The sequence below is a fragment of the Podarcis gaigeae genome, assembly GCF_964106915.1.
Source record: "Podarcis gaigeae genome assembly, chromosome: 5".
NCBI classification, from domain to species: Eukaryota; Metazoa; Chordata; class Lepidosauria; order Squamata; family Lacertidae; genus Podarcis; species Podarcis gaigeae.
The window spans coordinates 53,432,535-53,446,708 of record NC_139681.1 but is presented as its reverse complement, the minus strand read 5'-3'; the positions used below and the strand labels follow the sequence as shown (position 1 = coordinate 53,446,708).

At 40.3% G+C, this 14,174-nt stretch overlaps 1 protein-coding gene and 1 long non-coding RNA gene across 13 annotated transcripts in view; one reads left to right on the top strand and one right to left on the bottom strand.

The window, feature by feature from the left end:
* LOC310845810 overlaps nt 1-14,174 on the bottom strand; it is a 35,129-nt gene that overhangs the window by 20,375 nt on the left and 580 nt on the right. For 5 of the 11 annotated variants that reach the window (XR_014564957.1, XR_014564958.1, XR_014564959.1 and 2 more), the window contains exons 1-4: nt 12,251-14,026; nt 9,245-9,357; nt 6,745-6,908; nt 907-992 (exon numbers count right to left, since the gene is read on the bottom strand). This is a non-coding gene — a long non-coding RNA (uncharacterized lncRNA). Of the gene's footprint in view, nt 1-906; nt 993-6,744; nt 6,909-8,169; nt 9,358-12,250; nt 14,027-14,174 lie in introns of those variants that run through there. The other 6 variants (XR_014564952.1, XR_014564953.1, XR_014564956.1 and 3 more) reach the window with 5 other exon arrangements.
* Nucleotides 9,468-14,174, top strand: part of RBM20 (RNA binding motif protein 20) — a 113,287-nt gene continuing 108,580 nt past the window's right edge. Inside the window, exon 1 of one of the 2 annotated variants that reach the window (XM_083741203.1) lies at nt 9,468-9,942. In XM_083741203.1, the coding sequence (XP_083597329.1) occupies nt 9,923-9,942 (20 nt within the window). In that variant the 5' untranslated portion in view covers nt 9,468-9,922. The remainder of the gene's footprint in view (nt 9,943-14,174) is intronic. The other variant, XM_083741201.1, reaches the window with a different exon arrangement.

The following is a 14,174-nucleotide window of genomic DNA, read 5'->3' as shown; positions in this document are numbered from 1 at the left end:
GTGAATGATCCCTGCTGTTGTACTTCCAGCTACAGTGATACCTCGGGTTACATACGCTTCAGGTTACATATGCTTCAGGTTACAGACTCCGCTAACCCAGAAATAGTACCTTGGGTTAAGAACTTTGCTTCAGGATGAGAACAGAAATTGCACAGCGGCGGTGCGGCAGCAGTGGGAGGCCCCATTAGCTAAAGCGGTGCTTCAGGTTAAGAACGGACCTCCGGAACTAATTAAGTTCTTAACCCGAGGTAGCACTGTATTTGTATCCTCCCTTTTTTTCAAGAGCTCAGGGCGGCATACATTGGAATGTCTTATTTTATCATCTCAACAATCCTGTGAAGTAGGGTAAGCTGAGAGTGCATGACTGGCCACAGTTGCACAGTGAGCTGCATGACTGAACATAGATATTGAACTTACGGCTGGTCCAAGTATTACAGTACACTCAGTGTGGGCAGACTTCCATCTTGCATAATCTAATTTAATTTCTACTAGCCCTCAAGGTCCAGTAATGGAAGCTAAGGGCAAAGAGATACACAAAAGACATGAACTCTTGAGCACTCGCACAGCCCCAGAACTGTTTTATTATCTCAACTGAGCTCAGTTTTTTTACACAAAAATCTGCTCCTGTTTCCTTCCAAAAGCTTTCTTTGCACAGCAGCCTAATTCAGACATTTTGTTGTTGCTCTTGTGAAATAAATGGGAATCTGAAACTGTTGTTTATGTATTGCAAACCAGTGTTCTACCAGTAGATCCCAGTCTCTTACATAAATGTTACAAAATTTCCTTTACAGAATCATTCAAAACTAAATCAGGGGCCACATGCAAATAATAATATGTCTGATGGATAAAATGTCAACACGTAAAGCTTTCCCCATAATTGTATTCCCATGCTAGAAAAAGGCTTACCCTGTTTAATTTGTGCTAGCCACACAGCTGGCACAAGGCAACATTCTTTTTATTCCAGGACCGAGACTTCTTGCTGCGAGCTCTTCCTGTTGGAAGAGAATAAAACTCTTCAGAAGGGAAATTACAAGAAATGCCTCACATGCCTTCCTCCGATTGCTTAACAACAGTGCTGCATTATTAACAACAGCAGCACTTCCATATCTACCCTAATGAGCCTCAGAACATTGGCTCCATGTTTTGCTTTCTAACTTTCTTTATATATGTCCAAAATGACTTTTGTTTCCTTTTTAATGGGGGTAGCAGGGTTGGATGAACATGAAGATGAACTAGAAAATATTCAGAGTTCGACCCCCAAATGAACTTATTTCACCTTTCATTCATCTGGCACTTATGGGAACTCAGGTGCAGTTCAGAGAGTTCTGAACTAGTTCAGTGAACTTCATTCAATTGAACTAGTTCATTCTAAGAACTGAAAGTCCCTATCCATGCACTACAGATGCTGATTTAATAAATGTCTATACTGCCCTTCATCTGAGGATCACAGGGCAGTTTACAATATAAAAACACAAAAACACATAATATAGTAACAAACAAAAACAATACCCACCCACGCTGCCTGTTTGCTGTACAGGATGATAATAGCCTGGTCTTTTTCACATATGGAAAGACATGATAGTAGTAAAGAATACATGCAAGATAATGTACATCAAATACACATGCAATACAGACTCTATGATGAGAGCTTGCACTTCATGCAACACTACAGTCCTAACTCCATTTACCTGGGAGTAAGCCCCATGTAATTCACTAAGACTTACTTCTGAGTCTGTGAATCTACATAATTATGATCTGTGCCTGTCTGCGCAGGCATGCAATTAGGATTGGACAAATCAGCCTATCAGGATGTGTTTTTTATGTATAAATGAGCAATCATTATTTATTACCAGTTGGTAGTATTTTCCCCACACTGTCTAAATAACTTAATCAAACATACTTATTCAAAAGTAGCAATTGCTATAGAAACTTCACCTTCAGGCACAAACAGAAATTCTGTTTCTGATGTTTCCCTTTTTATAAGCTAACGAAAAAGCCAGACATTAAATGTGGCTTCCTTTTTGCAGACATATTTGTTGCTGCTGTTAGCACTACCACAGACTCATGGGCCTTCACAATTTGTTTTTACTATAATTCTTTTACTCTAACATGTGCTCTGTAACACCTGTGTTTCTGTGGTTTTACCATTCAGCTAGTAGATGTTTGAAAGCTATTTGGAAAGCAGACAGAGATGAAGTATGTCTCTAATGAAGTAGTAACTCAATGGGTAGTGTATTTCTGGAGGATTATCTGAGGCCTCAGACACGTTGTAAGACATGAGGCTGAAGGCCAAGTACTTTCAACCCCCTGCAAATGCAATAATCCACCAGAAATGCTTTGACTGGTTTGTACCATCTTATTGAAGGCTCTGAAGCAACAATAATTTAAGAGAGTGATGGGTTAAAACAAGTGTGCTGCCTCACTTAATGGGGATTATCAGTATTCAGTTAGGAAGTGTGACTTGCTCTTACAACTATAAAATAGATTTCATTTCTTAAATCAACTTTAAAAAAAAAAGTCACATGAGACTTTCCGGACAGCAAATTGCAATAAAACTTTTACAAGCCAAGCAATCCACAAATCATTTTGACTGATGCGTCCATGACAGAGCTGTATTTGTTGGCAAGCATTTTCGCCTTTCATCCCTTCTAAGGAAGTGCCTTAATTAAGTCTCTGCAGTTGCTTTGGCAGCCACACCCTATGTAAAAATATTCACAAGGCTGTGCTGTGTGTATTAGTTAACATCTTGGTGATGTCTTCGAATACCACAGGATGGTTAGTTTCAAAATCACTGCTTGCTGACTTCCCCAAATACAGCATTCTAGTTTTATGACTAACACTGTTTGCATATCAGAAAACATGCCAAAATTATTCTAAGTGTCTTCACATGAAACCAATACCCACTCTGTTTGGAAACCATATCTAAGCTATACATATAGAGTTGGAGACAGACTAAGTGTGCAAGTCTGTTAATCTGTACTCAGAAGTAAGCATCGTTGAGTTCAATGGGACTTATTCCCAGATGTGTATAGGTTTTCAAGCTAAATTTATTGAATTTAGCTCTCATAGAAATCCATGGAATTTAGGTAATGACTAACTCATCCCATTGATTTCAATAGGATCTAAGTTCAATTTTCTTAGATCAAGTCCGTAATGTGTGTTAATGGATGTTCCCCTGGAGTTTAAAATGAATAATAGCAGTTATAAATGCTGAGCTCCATCTTCAATTAATCTGGATATGGCAACAGCTTCACCTTTACTCAAAAAGAAACGTCTGACATCTTCTGAACTGATTTAGAACACTAAGCCCCAAACATCTCAATAATGAGATTTTATGCTTAAAATAAGATGACTGTTATCACTAGCAGAGTCTGATAATAATGCATGTGACGGGAGTCAACTGCTTTTAGTTTTGTAAAACTAGCATGCAAACTTTCTTCCATACCATTGTTTCATATGAAAATGAAACGTCAAAGTATCTTTCATTTACTTTTGATCTTCTCTAGAATCATGCTTTGGTACTATAAGCTTCCCTGTATGATTGTGTGTGCATATACGTACACACACACACACACACACACACTTTGTGCTGCTTGGTCTATTAGGTGTGTGGGCGGGACTACAAACAGCAACACACAACATTGGAAAGATTGTTGTCTGCATTAACCTTTTCAGAAGGGGTTTATCCCTGTGCACTGGGAATTATGACATGAAATACTCCACTGTTGAAATTCGGTGTGAGGATTATCATCAGACTCATGTTTTGTTAACCTACAGCAGTTCCAGGCTCCTGTTGGCACACTAATAGTCAGGCTCTTGTTGCAAAGTTTTTGAAGCATTAGCGCTTAGTACTAGGGAATGAAAATAAGAAACATTTCAACATCATGGCCATGCGGTGTGCTAATGACTGCTCGGTGATACCTTTTGTGTGTTTATGTCTTCAAATCCATATATGGTTCTTACAAAAATGAAAGCAGATGGATCTGCAGCAGCATAAGTATCCAAAGCCTAGCTCAGAAGCAAATGCGCATGGACCTCAAGGAAGGTTAGATTCACTGGTGAACTTTGCGGCTAGATTTTCAAATAACTAGATTTTCCTGTGGTAAAATATTTCCAATGCATCTTCCCAAGTGGCGTATGAAGGAGGGTGCAGTGGGTGCGGACCGCCTGGGTATCATCCCTGAAGGGGATGACAAAATGGCTACGGGCTATGTGACACGGTGGCTCGGGCACCTGCAGGCGCCACGCTGCCCAAAATGGCAGCATGGGGCTTGCATCCATCCGCTGCCTCTCCCTCAGCCACCCTACAGCTGGGGGGGCAGTGGCGAGGCTCGATGCAGTGCGCCCTGCCCCAGTTTGCCCCACCCAGTGGGTGGCTTACCTTGCGCATGTGATGCTCCAGGGGCCTGAGCTATGCCACTGCATGGGGGGGGGGGAATGAGCTACAGATTGCAAACAACAGGAGCAAAGCAGAGCAAACAGGTCTGCAATCAACTACCCCTCTCAGAAGGCTTCAGCTGGGCAATTTGGAATGGGCAGCAAGCAGAGGGGTGCTGTGGGTGCCGTGGTCTTGGGCCCAATTTTGAGAGGGGGTGCAAATAGGCGCTCCCACAGCAGGCTCCTTCATTGGAGCCTGACTCTGCGCCAGCAGTTGCTAGAGATCTGTGGATTGCAGATTTAGCATCCAGCGCCGAGGGCCTTCTGGGGGTTCCCTCATTGCGAGAAGTGAGGTTACAGGGAACCAGACAGAGGGCCTTCTTGGTAGTGGTGCCCACCCTGTGGAACACCCTCCCTTCAGATGTGAAGGAAATAAGCAGTTATCCTATCTTTAAAAGACATCTGAAGGCAGCCCTGTTCAGGGAAGTTTTTAATACTTAACACTGTACTGTTTTTAACACTTGATTGGGAACCGCCCAGAGTGGCTGGGGAAGCTCAGCCAGATGAGCGGGGTGTAAATACATCATCATCATCATCATCATTATTATTATTATACAGTGGTACCTCTGGTTACGTACTTAATTCGTTCCGGAGGTCCGTACTTAACCTGAAACTGTTCTTAACCTGAAGCACCACTTTACCGAATGGGGCCTCCTGCTGCTGTTGCGCTGCCGGAGCACGATTTCTGTTCTCATCCTGAAGCAAAGTTCTTTTTTTTATATATATAAATTTTATTTTCATTCAGTTATACATTTTAAACCGAATACAACAAATTATACCTGTTTTGAACTTCCTTCAGCGCCTCTGACAATCATCCACATTTATACCTTTGATACGCATTCCCTTTTTTCATATTGCCATTATTCCTCCTTACTCCCATTATTTTTAATAAACAATACTTATTTGTTTTTTTACAGTGCCTCTTGAAATCCCACTAACGTTGTGTTTATACCACATATGTTTTTCAGATAATCCACCAATTTTTCCCAGTCCTCGGTGAACTTTTGGTCTTTGGTAAATCTGATTTTCCCAGTTAATTTGTCCAGTTCCGCATAGTCTATCAATTTTAATCTCCATTCTTCTGTCGTCGGTGTCTCCTCTTGTTTCCACTTCTGGGCCAACAGGATTCTGGCTGCCGTTACACTGAAGCAAAGTTCTTAACCCAAGGTACTATTTCTGGGTTAGCAGAGTCTGAAACCTGAAGCATATGTAACCTGAAGCATATGTAACCCGAGGTACCACTGTATATATAATGCAGAAAAACCTTGGCCTCATATGTTTATTTATTCATTTTATATAGGCACTCGTCTATAGCACGGATGGGTTTCAAACATAACAGTACTAAAAATGCCAAATAATAAGTAGCAATAAAATATACATATTTCAGCTGTTTCTGGGCACAATTCAAAGTGCTGTAGGTCCAAGCTATCTGAAACACCATATTCCTGCATATGAGAACCTGCCCAGGTTTTGAGATCTTCAGGGATGCCCTCTCAGTCCTACTACCCTCACAGGCCTGCTTGGTGCGGACATGGGATAGGGTCTTCTCAGTGGCTGCTCCCAAACTCTGGAACTGCCTCTTTGGAGAAGCTAGACTGGCTCCCTCCTAGTTGTCCTTCAACTGGCAGATGAAGACTTTCTTTTCCAAAAGGCCTTTGGGAACTGACTGCTATAGTGAAAGGACTGGTGCTGTGCTGTTTTTATGTAATTATTCGTATTTTTAAAACATTAAAATACAATGTTTAATTGTATTTTAATGATTGATTTTTCTATACAGTGGTACCTCGGGATGTGAACGGGACATCATTTTGAGCATCTGCGCATGCGCGAGTGGCGAAACCCGGAAGTAACATGCTCCTTTACTTCCGGGTTGCTGCGGAGCGCAACTCAAACGCACTCAACCCGAAGCACATTTAACTCGAGGTATGACTGTATTTTTAGTGGGTTTTATCTGTAAACTGCTTTGAATTTTGTCAGGAAAAAAGGTGAAGTATAAATAACTGTATAACAACAACAACAACAACAAAAATAAAATAAAACAATTTCTTTCCCAGATGTTTCTGGCTGGAGTTAGGCATTGGTTACATGTTTCCAGTTCAGTAGCCCATGGAATGATAAAGGACAATGCATTTGCATCTGAAGAGGTGACCAGTCTGCGTTCTAGACTGGGATTACCTCACCAAAACAATGTTTAAAAGGTGGTTTAAAGTAAGTTAGCTCCAGAGTGTGGGCAGAGTGCAAATCCCAAGCTTGTAAGCAACAATGAGAAACTTTCTTCCAGTTATATCTGGGGTGACCCCTTCATACTTTACTTGTGAGTTTTGGGAGACAACTGTTGACCACGAGGGAAGGAGGATTCTGGACTAGCACTAAAATGAAGCCAATGAGGTTGAACCTAAGGTAAGTGTGCATAGGACTGCAGCCTTTATTTTAAGTGCGATCTAAAAGGGCTCTTCCTCTGTTCTTATTCCCTTAAAAATAGAGGACATACCCAAGCTAAAACAGAGGTAAATATGTTCCAATATGCTTCTTCTACTTAAATATTTAGACCTTTATGGTGGCAGTGCAAGATTTAGGAAAGATATACCACAGCATCCATGAGTCTTGCGCTGAACCTGCTGGTTATTTTGCAATCAAATACTCTACTGTCACTTATACATGCAAAAAAGCTGACTTACCAGACGGTCCGAGCTATGGCAACTTATTTCTTTATTGACAATATGCATATTTTACTATTACACTTTGGTGAAGGCTGCCACTGATGTGCAATCTTTATAACTACAACTAATCTAGAATGTAGCAGCTAGACTGGTGACTGGGATTGGCCACCGAGACCACATAACACCGGTCTTGAAAGACCTACACTGGCTCCCAGTATGTTTCTGAACACAATTCAAAGTGTTGGTGCTGACCTTTAAAACCCTAAATGGCCTCAGTCCAGTATATCTGAAGGAGCGTCTCCACCCCCATCGTTCTACCCAGACACTGAGGTCCAGCGCCGAGGGCCTTCTGGCGGTTCCCTCACTGTGAGAAGCCAAGTTACAGGGAAGCAGGCAGAGAGCCTTCTCAGTAGTGGCACCTGCTCTGTGGAATGCCCTCCCACCAGATGTCAAAGAGAACAACAACTACCAGACTTTTAGAAGACACCTGAAGGCAGCCCTGTTTAGGGAAGCTTTTAATGTTTGATGCATTACTGTATTTTAATATTTTGTTGGAAGCCCCCCAGAGTGGCTGGAGAAGCCCAGCCAGATGGGCGGGGTATAAATAATAAATTATTATTATTATTATTATTATTATTATTATTATTATTATTATCAGTTGTTGCTGTTTTAATTGTAATTTTGCATCCACGAGCTGCAGAATTTGAAAACGACATTTTTGTTTTGATATGCAGTGCTTGTTATTTCAAGTGACTTACACAAATCCGCATGCACCATAATTAAAATTCTGTCCTAATCATCAAAGGAAAGTGAAGGCCAAGGCAATGCATGTCATGCATATCTTGTTTCTCCACTGATCATCCGGTAAAAATAAATCACAACGGATGCCACATAACCTCTCCTTTCATTGTTTAAACAGCTAGAAAGGCTAATGTGCAAAACCCATTCTAGGAATCCCGTATGAGTATGAAAATATGCTGTACAATAACTATTAAACATTTCTATAATAACTCCAATACTTTTTAGTATTATAAATAATGTTACAGCCTAGTTAGTACAAGAGTGTTTCTACCTTCCTCGTCTTTGCTGCTGAAGGGGCTTAGGGTACAGCAGATGTGCATGTCCAATGCCCTCTGCCAGGAGGGGGGCTTTAATGTTGTGGAGGCTCCTTCTGCGATCACATAAATTGCAGTCGATAGGACTGCTGGTGGTAGCAAACAAAGAGACTCAAGGCAGATTGTTATGAACTGGGAGTGGAGCAGAGCCAGCCATGCATCTGCTGGTTCCAAAGCTGATCTGTTCCCTAGAGCAAAAGATTATCTCCTCATTCCCTCACAAAAGTCTGCTTTGAATTGATCTGCCCTGTACAGTACTTTCCCCACTTCCTCTGTTGTGTCCCCGTGTCAATTTTTAGATTGTGGATTTCTCAGGGCTAGGCCCTCTTGAACCATGAATGGCACCATGCACATTGATGCTGCTATATGAGTAGTAAATAAAAACATGGCTATCTTACAGCACAAAGAGAAATGAAACTAGTTTATATCTCAGAGTGCTACTGTATAATGGTAGTGTATAAATGCTGTTAGTGTTTTTAGAAGGTGAAACTGGGATGCGGGTGGCGCTGTGGTCTAAACCACAGAGCCTAAGGCTTGCCGATCAGAAGGTCCGTGGTTCGAATCCACATGACAGGGTGAGCTCCCATTGTTTGGTCCCAGCTCCTGCCCACCTAGCAGTTTGAAAGCACTTGAAAAGATTATATCATCCCAATCAAAGTTACAACAGTGACAATTCAAAATTGATTGAAACCCTAAAATTGTAGTTATGTGTCATCAAGACTCAAGCAGGTGAAGATTTACAGTGGAGTAAAATGGTATTTTACAGAGACAAGACCATCACACAAACTTCCACAGATTCCACATTTGTCCAGGTTATCATGTGATAGGGGAAACTTTCCAACAGAGAGGCTTAGTCAGCTGATGAAAGCCACACACTGTAACTGATTCAAGAAAGCATTTGCTAAAGTAATATTGTCTTTTGCATGTATAGTGAAGGGATATTACTGCCTTACCCACCACCTAAAGCTGGTGACAGCATAATCCTTGATCTACATTCTGAAAGTTTAGAAAAGACTGCAGTGTGAAACTTACCATACCTTTGATGTTTACACATGCTCTTGGATCCCAAAATACTGCCCCATGTAATGAGTGACTATTTTCTGTTCCCTTCTTAATTCTGAAACAGCAACTGTTCACCACTAAAGCTAAAAGAAAAGAAACTGAGCAAAACATAATATGCTCCTAATTCACAATTATTATTTTAAAATTATTTTTATTGGATTTTACTGCGCCAAACAGGATTTGTGGGGCCAAACAGGAATGTTATAGCAGAACAAGCAACATTCAGATCAGTGTGCTAGTTGCTCACCCAAGCCCACGTCTATAAGCAGAACTTGTAGTCAATGAAGTTTACTCAGAGTAGGCCCACTGAAATTAATGAACATGACTAAGTTAGGTCCATTGATTTAAATGGGCCTATTCTGTGTAAAACTTAGTTAAATACCACCCAGAAATATTTGCATTTTTCATCTGGACGTGCTCACTCAAGAAGTTTCAGCCACAGAGACAGGAGGGAGGAGCAAAGCCCTATAATAATCAGGGCCATTAATCCCAGGAACAGTTGGAGTCAGTGCTGCTTGTAACACTTGCATGCTCAAAATATAAGTAAATTAAAAAGTGATTAAATATCTATTCACAAGTATCTCATAATTTTCTTTGTGAATTGTTGCATCTGGAGGGCAAGAAACTACCGTAATTTTGGAAAGGAGGATGAACTACCCTCATTTACAGTAAGTTACAAAATACAGCAACAACTACCTTTCACTGAAAGGGGGCAAGAATGGTTAAACCTCCTAACTATTTTGTCTATTGAGTGTGAACTTGCAAGAAATCAATTTTGGGGAGATGATGTTTTTGTAATTAAAAATAAACTTTAAAATGAATTGATCTGTTTATGGAATGTTTGGTGTTGTGTTAGTAAACTAGAATAAAAAAAATAAAAACAGTGAAAGGATATTAATTTTATGAATACCAGTCAAAAAGTTACTAAATAGCAGAATGTTTCTTCAAGCCAGTTGTTATGTTAAACAAAAGTAGCAGACAGGATGTGTGTGTTTGCGGGGCATGGTAGAAAAATCCCAGTGTGGATCAGAGTGTAATTTCAAACATATGGCAAATGCAATTTCAGAATTAGAATGTAAACTTTTATTGCATGAGTTGTGATATTGTATTAATAGCATGGGACTGTGGTATGTGTGATGGAGGGAGCCTGTCTTGGATGGTTGTACTGGGCCCTTAAATTTAGAGCATTAAATAGCAGTTTAACTAATAAACAAACTGACACGCAAGTTCTGTTATAGTATAAGCTGATTATTCAGGAAGCATAACCTGAATAGTTTGAAACTTTTAAAATTAATTGGAAAATTGCCTAAAAATACCACTGAAGAAAAACATTGAATTAAAGTAATTCTTTAGAAGAGCTAGTGGCAAAGGTTTTGTGAACGACTATATTTTGCTGTTCTTTTCTTCCATTGTTTTTGCATGTGGCAAAATCATTTTCACTTCAGCCAAGTGGATGTAAACTGTGTGTAATTGGAATTTTCCACTTATTCAGAGTGGTTATTGTATTTTTACAGCCGCTGTACACACTTCTTGTACAGGTGTGAATGTCTATAGGAGACAGGGCAGTTGGAAATAGGCAGGGCATATTTCACAAAAGAGTAGACATTTTAAAATCTGAGAATAAACTGAAGTCTAAAATACATTTTGGCTTACTATGACACAAGACAATCATATAGGATTGGGTTGTGCAGCCATGGTTCTTTGTTGCTCCGACTCTTCCAGGCTCTTGTTTAGATCCTATCAACCTCCCATTTTTCATAGCTTGCAACACGGCTGGCATTTAAGGAATCAAAAGCATTTGAATAATTCAGACCTTTCCTTTTCATCTCAAAGCCCAATATGGATTGCCAGGTTCAAAAGCAAAAATTAAGAAATGATTTCACCTGCTTAAAAACATGGTAGGAGAAGGGGGGCAAATCTACAGCACACTTGAACTGGACATTTTCCGTTTTCTGAAACCCTTGGAATGATAGGTTTTCTATAGGGTGCTGTATGGGAGGAGCCTATGGTTCTCTAACTATATGGTTTTCAGAGGGCAAAGTGTGGGAGCACAAAGTTGGACATTGTATATGTGTATGCGTAACCTTGCACCATTTTTTATATATAGAAGATCCCAAGTTTTCCTAAATGATTTCCAGTGCAGGTAATTTACCTCTTGTTCCTTCAGAAACAGGGGAAAATATCCTAAGGCTGGCAAAACATACAAGAAAAAAGAGCAATTGATTTGAAACTTTAGAACCAGGAATAGTCTGGGACAGGACACTGTTTTGCTACCTTGTTTTTGCTCCTTAACCTTGAAATTGTTACAGTTACAGATAGGTAGCCGTGTTGGTCTGCCATAGTCAAAACAAAAAAAATTCCTTCCAGTAGCACCTTAAAGACCAACTAAGTCAGTTCTTGGTATGAGCTTTCGTGTGCATGCACACGAAAGCTCATACCAAGAACTGACTTAGTTGGTCTTTAAGGTGCTACTGGAAGGAATTTTTTTTGTCTTGAAATTGTTACATTTTCATAAAGCCTTTGTCTTTTAATTATCTATGGCCTTTTTGTGTGGATAGGATATTTAAACTAGTTTTTAAAAAGTAAAATTGTCTTCTAGATTGTTTAGATTGTTGGTTTTTTACTGCTGGTTTTAATGTATGTTTGTGTATGCTTGCTTGTTTTGCTTAAAAGTCACTATGAATTGCCATGGCAAAAAAAGCAACAAATAAAAAAAAATACCATGAAATTACAGACACTTTTGAGACTTTCTAATCCTATCTCTAACAGATAATTCTCAGAAGTCTCACCAAACTAAAATTCCCAATATTTTTAATGGAAAGCCATAGCACTACAATTAGTAGAAGCCAATATTTATAAGTCTGTAGTATATATGTGGTCTTGATGAGAAGGAAGCATAGTTTCATGGAATGGGCCAAAAGTATAAAGAAAACTTGTAAAGCAAAATGGAAGTTGATGAAAGGGAACGCTACATACCTGAGTTTGGAACTGTAAAAACATTTATGAGTTCAAGAGGAGACGAAAAGCACAAGCAGATGTAAAAGTGATGAAAGAGGTGTAAATCCTTACTGTAGTAGTAAGGCTAGTGAAATTAGAAGATGGAAAAGTGCACCTGCAGTAAATACAATAGTAAATCAGGCATAGTTTGGGATTACACATTGCAGTCTGACTACTCTCATTTTATTGTTGTGAAATTGTTCTTCCTAGTTTCCCACCCTCTATTCATTTTGTGTAACAGACACTAAATCACCACTTAGCCTGAATATGAAAAAAAACTATAATTTAAAAACAATCCCCTGCCAACTGAACTGCTTTTTTTGTTTAATGCCACCTAAATAGTCTTCACATAAATATTTTCCCGTAGTGTTTAGTTTTAACTACTGAATATGACTGACGTTTTAAAGGTCCTTTATCTTGTTTCACTTTCAGATATATTATTCCTTGATATAAAATGGTGTCCCATATACATTTTACCCTCCTGTCTTCCATTTGCATAGATACCGGGGTTTAAATTGGTAATATTGTTACAAAATTAAACTCCATTATTGTAGGTGTTATTTTCCTTTCTTCTCTACCAAGAAACTTGTGTAGAAAACATTGCCTGTTCAGAAAATTACAGACATATGTATGCACACAGAAAAAGCGCAAGCTTAAGGCACAATGTGAACAAATCAAAGATTAACCTTCTGTATGGCCAACTTAATTTTTCAAATCTTTATGCTTTATGAAAAATCAATTAGCTTCAGAGGCTGAAGCAGGTAGGCAGCTGCTGAGCCTCAAGAGAGCTGCCTCATATGGGTCACGCCGATCTGACTAGCTGCCACTGAGGAAAAACAGACACTGCTGTTGAGAGGGTCCCACAGGAGACTTAGTTCTACTTGGGTGATCCTCTCTCTGTGCTAAAACGGTACACCCTGCAGCAGCCCCTCCTTCCATCCCATCCCAAGCAAGTAACTGAGCGACAGTACAAGAGAACAGCCACCTCCACTTGCTTGCCTGCCCTTTCCTACTGCATTGGCACTGGGGATTGGGCCCAGCACTGCCACTCAGATCGTTAAATGAGCAGATGAGTGATGATGGCAAGGGGCAACCACCACTTCCGCAGTGTGGAAGCTCAGATGCCACACTCTCCACAGACTCACATTCCCTCTGGGTAATGCAGCGAGCCCTGTACAGAGATAATGACCACAGGTGGTAGCAACTGCCATGGCAAGCAGCAGATGCTGCCTCCTTCCATACTTTATCCCTCTGGGTGGCACAGTAGGTATTCTGGGTCCAACTGCACCCACTGCACCACCCAGAAAGAATGAAAGCAGCAATAGCTGCTCCTTGCAGGTGCCTGCTTAGGTGAGCAAGCAGTGGAAGCTGCAACCAGCTGCTGCCTCCTGCTTCTTGCTACTCTGAATCACTCTCTGAGTGGTGGTGATGGGCCTCCTAGGGGAGTGAGGCAGGGAAGCAAAGGAGGATAAGACCTGTCAATGCCATGTTGCTGAGGAAATTCCAGAGAAATGACCTGTGCCTACCGTGTGACAGTCAAATACACTTTGTGGCATGACTATTAGCTGGGAATTTTCTCAGTGCATCTGTAAGAAATGCATGGATGTGCAATCATCCAATATGGCAATCTACTTGCAGGTTTCACAGTTAACCATTGTATGTGGAAGGGATGTTTTTTTGTCTAAGGGTCCTTCCAGATTGAATCCTATGTGAAAATAGTGACAATCACATATTGGCAAATTCAGGTTGCGCAATGGAAGCTGACCTGGAGCTCTTGCTCAACAAACCTGCTTCTTCAGAAAAACATAAATCTTTTGCAATAAGGAAAATGACAGGGAAATGCACTCTATTGACTTTTCCCAGCAACGGTTGCTTCAAAAGTTTACTGAGCATTTGTCTTGAT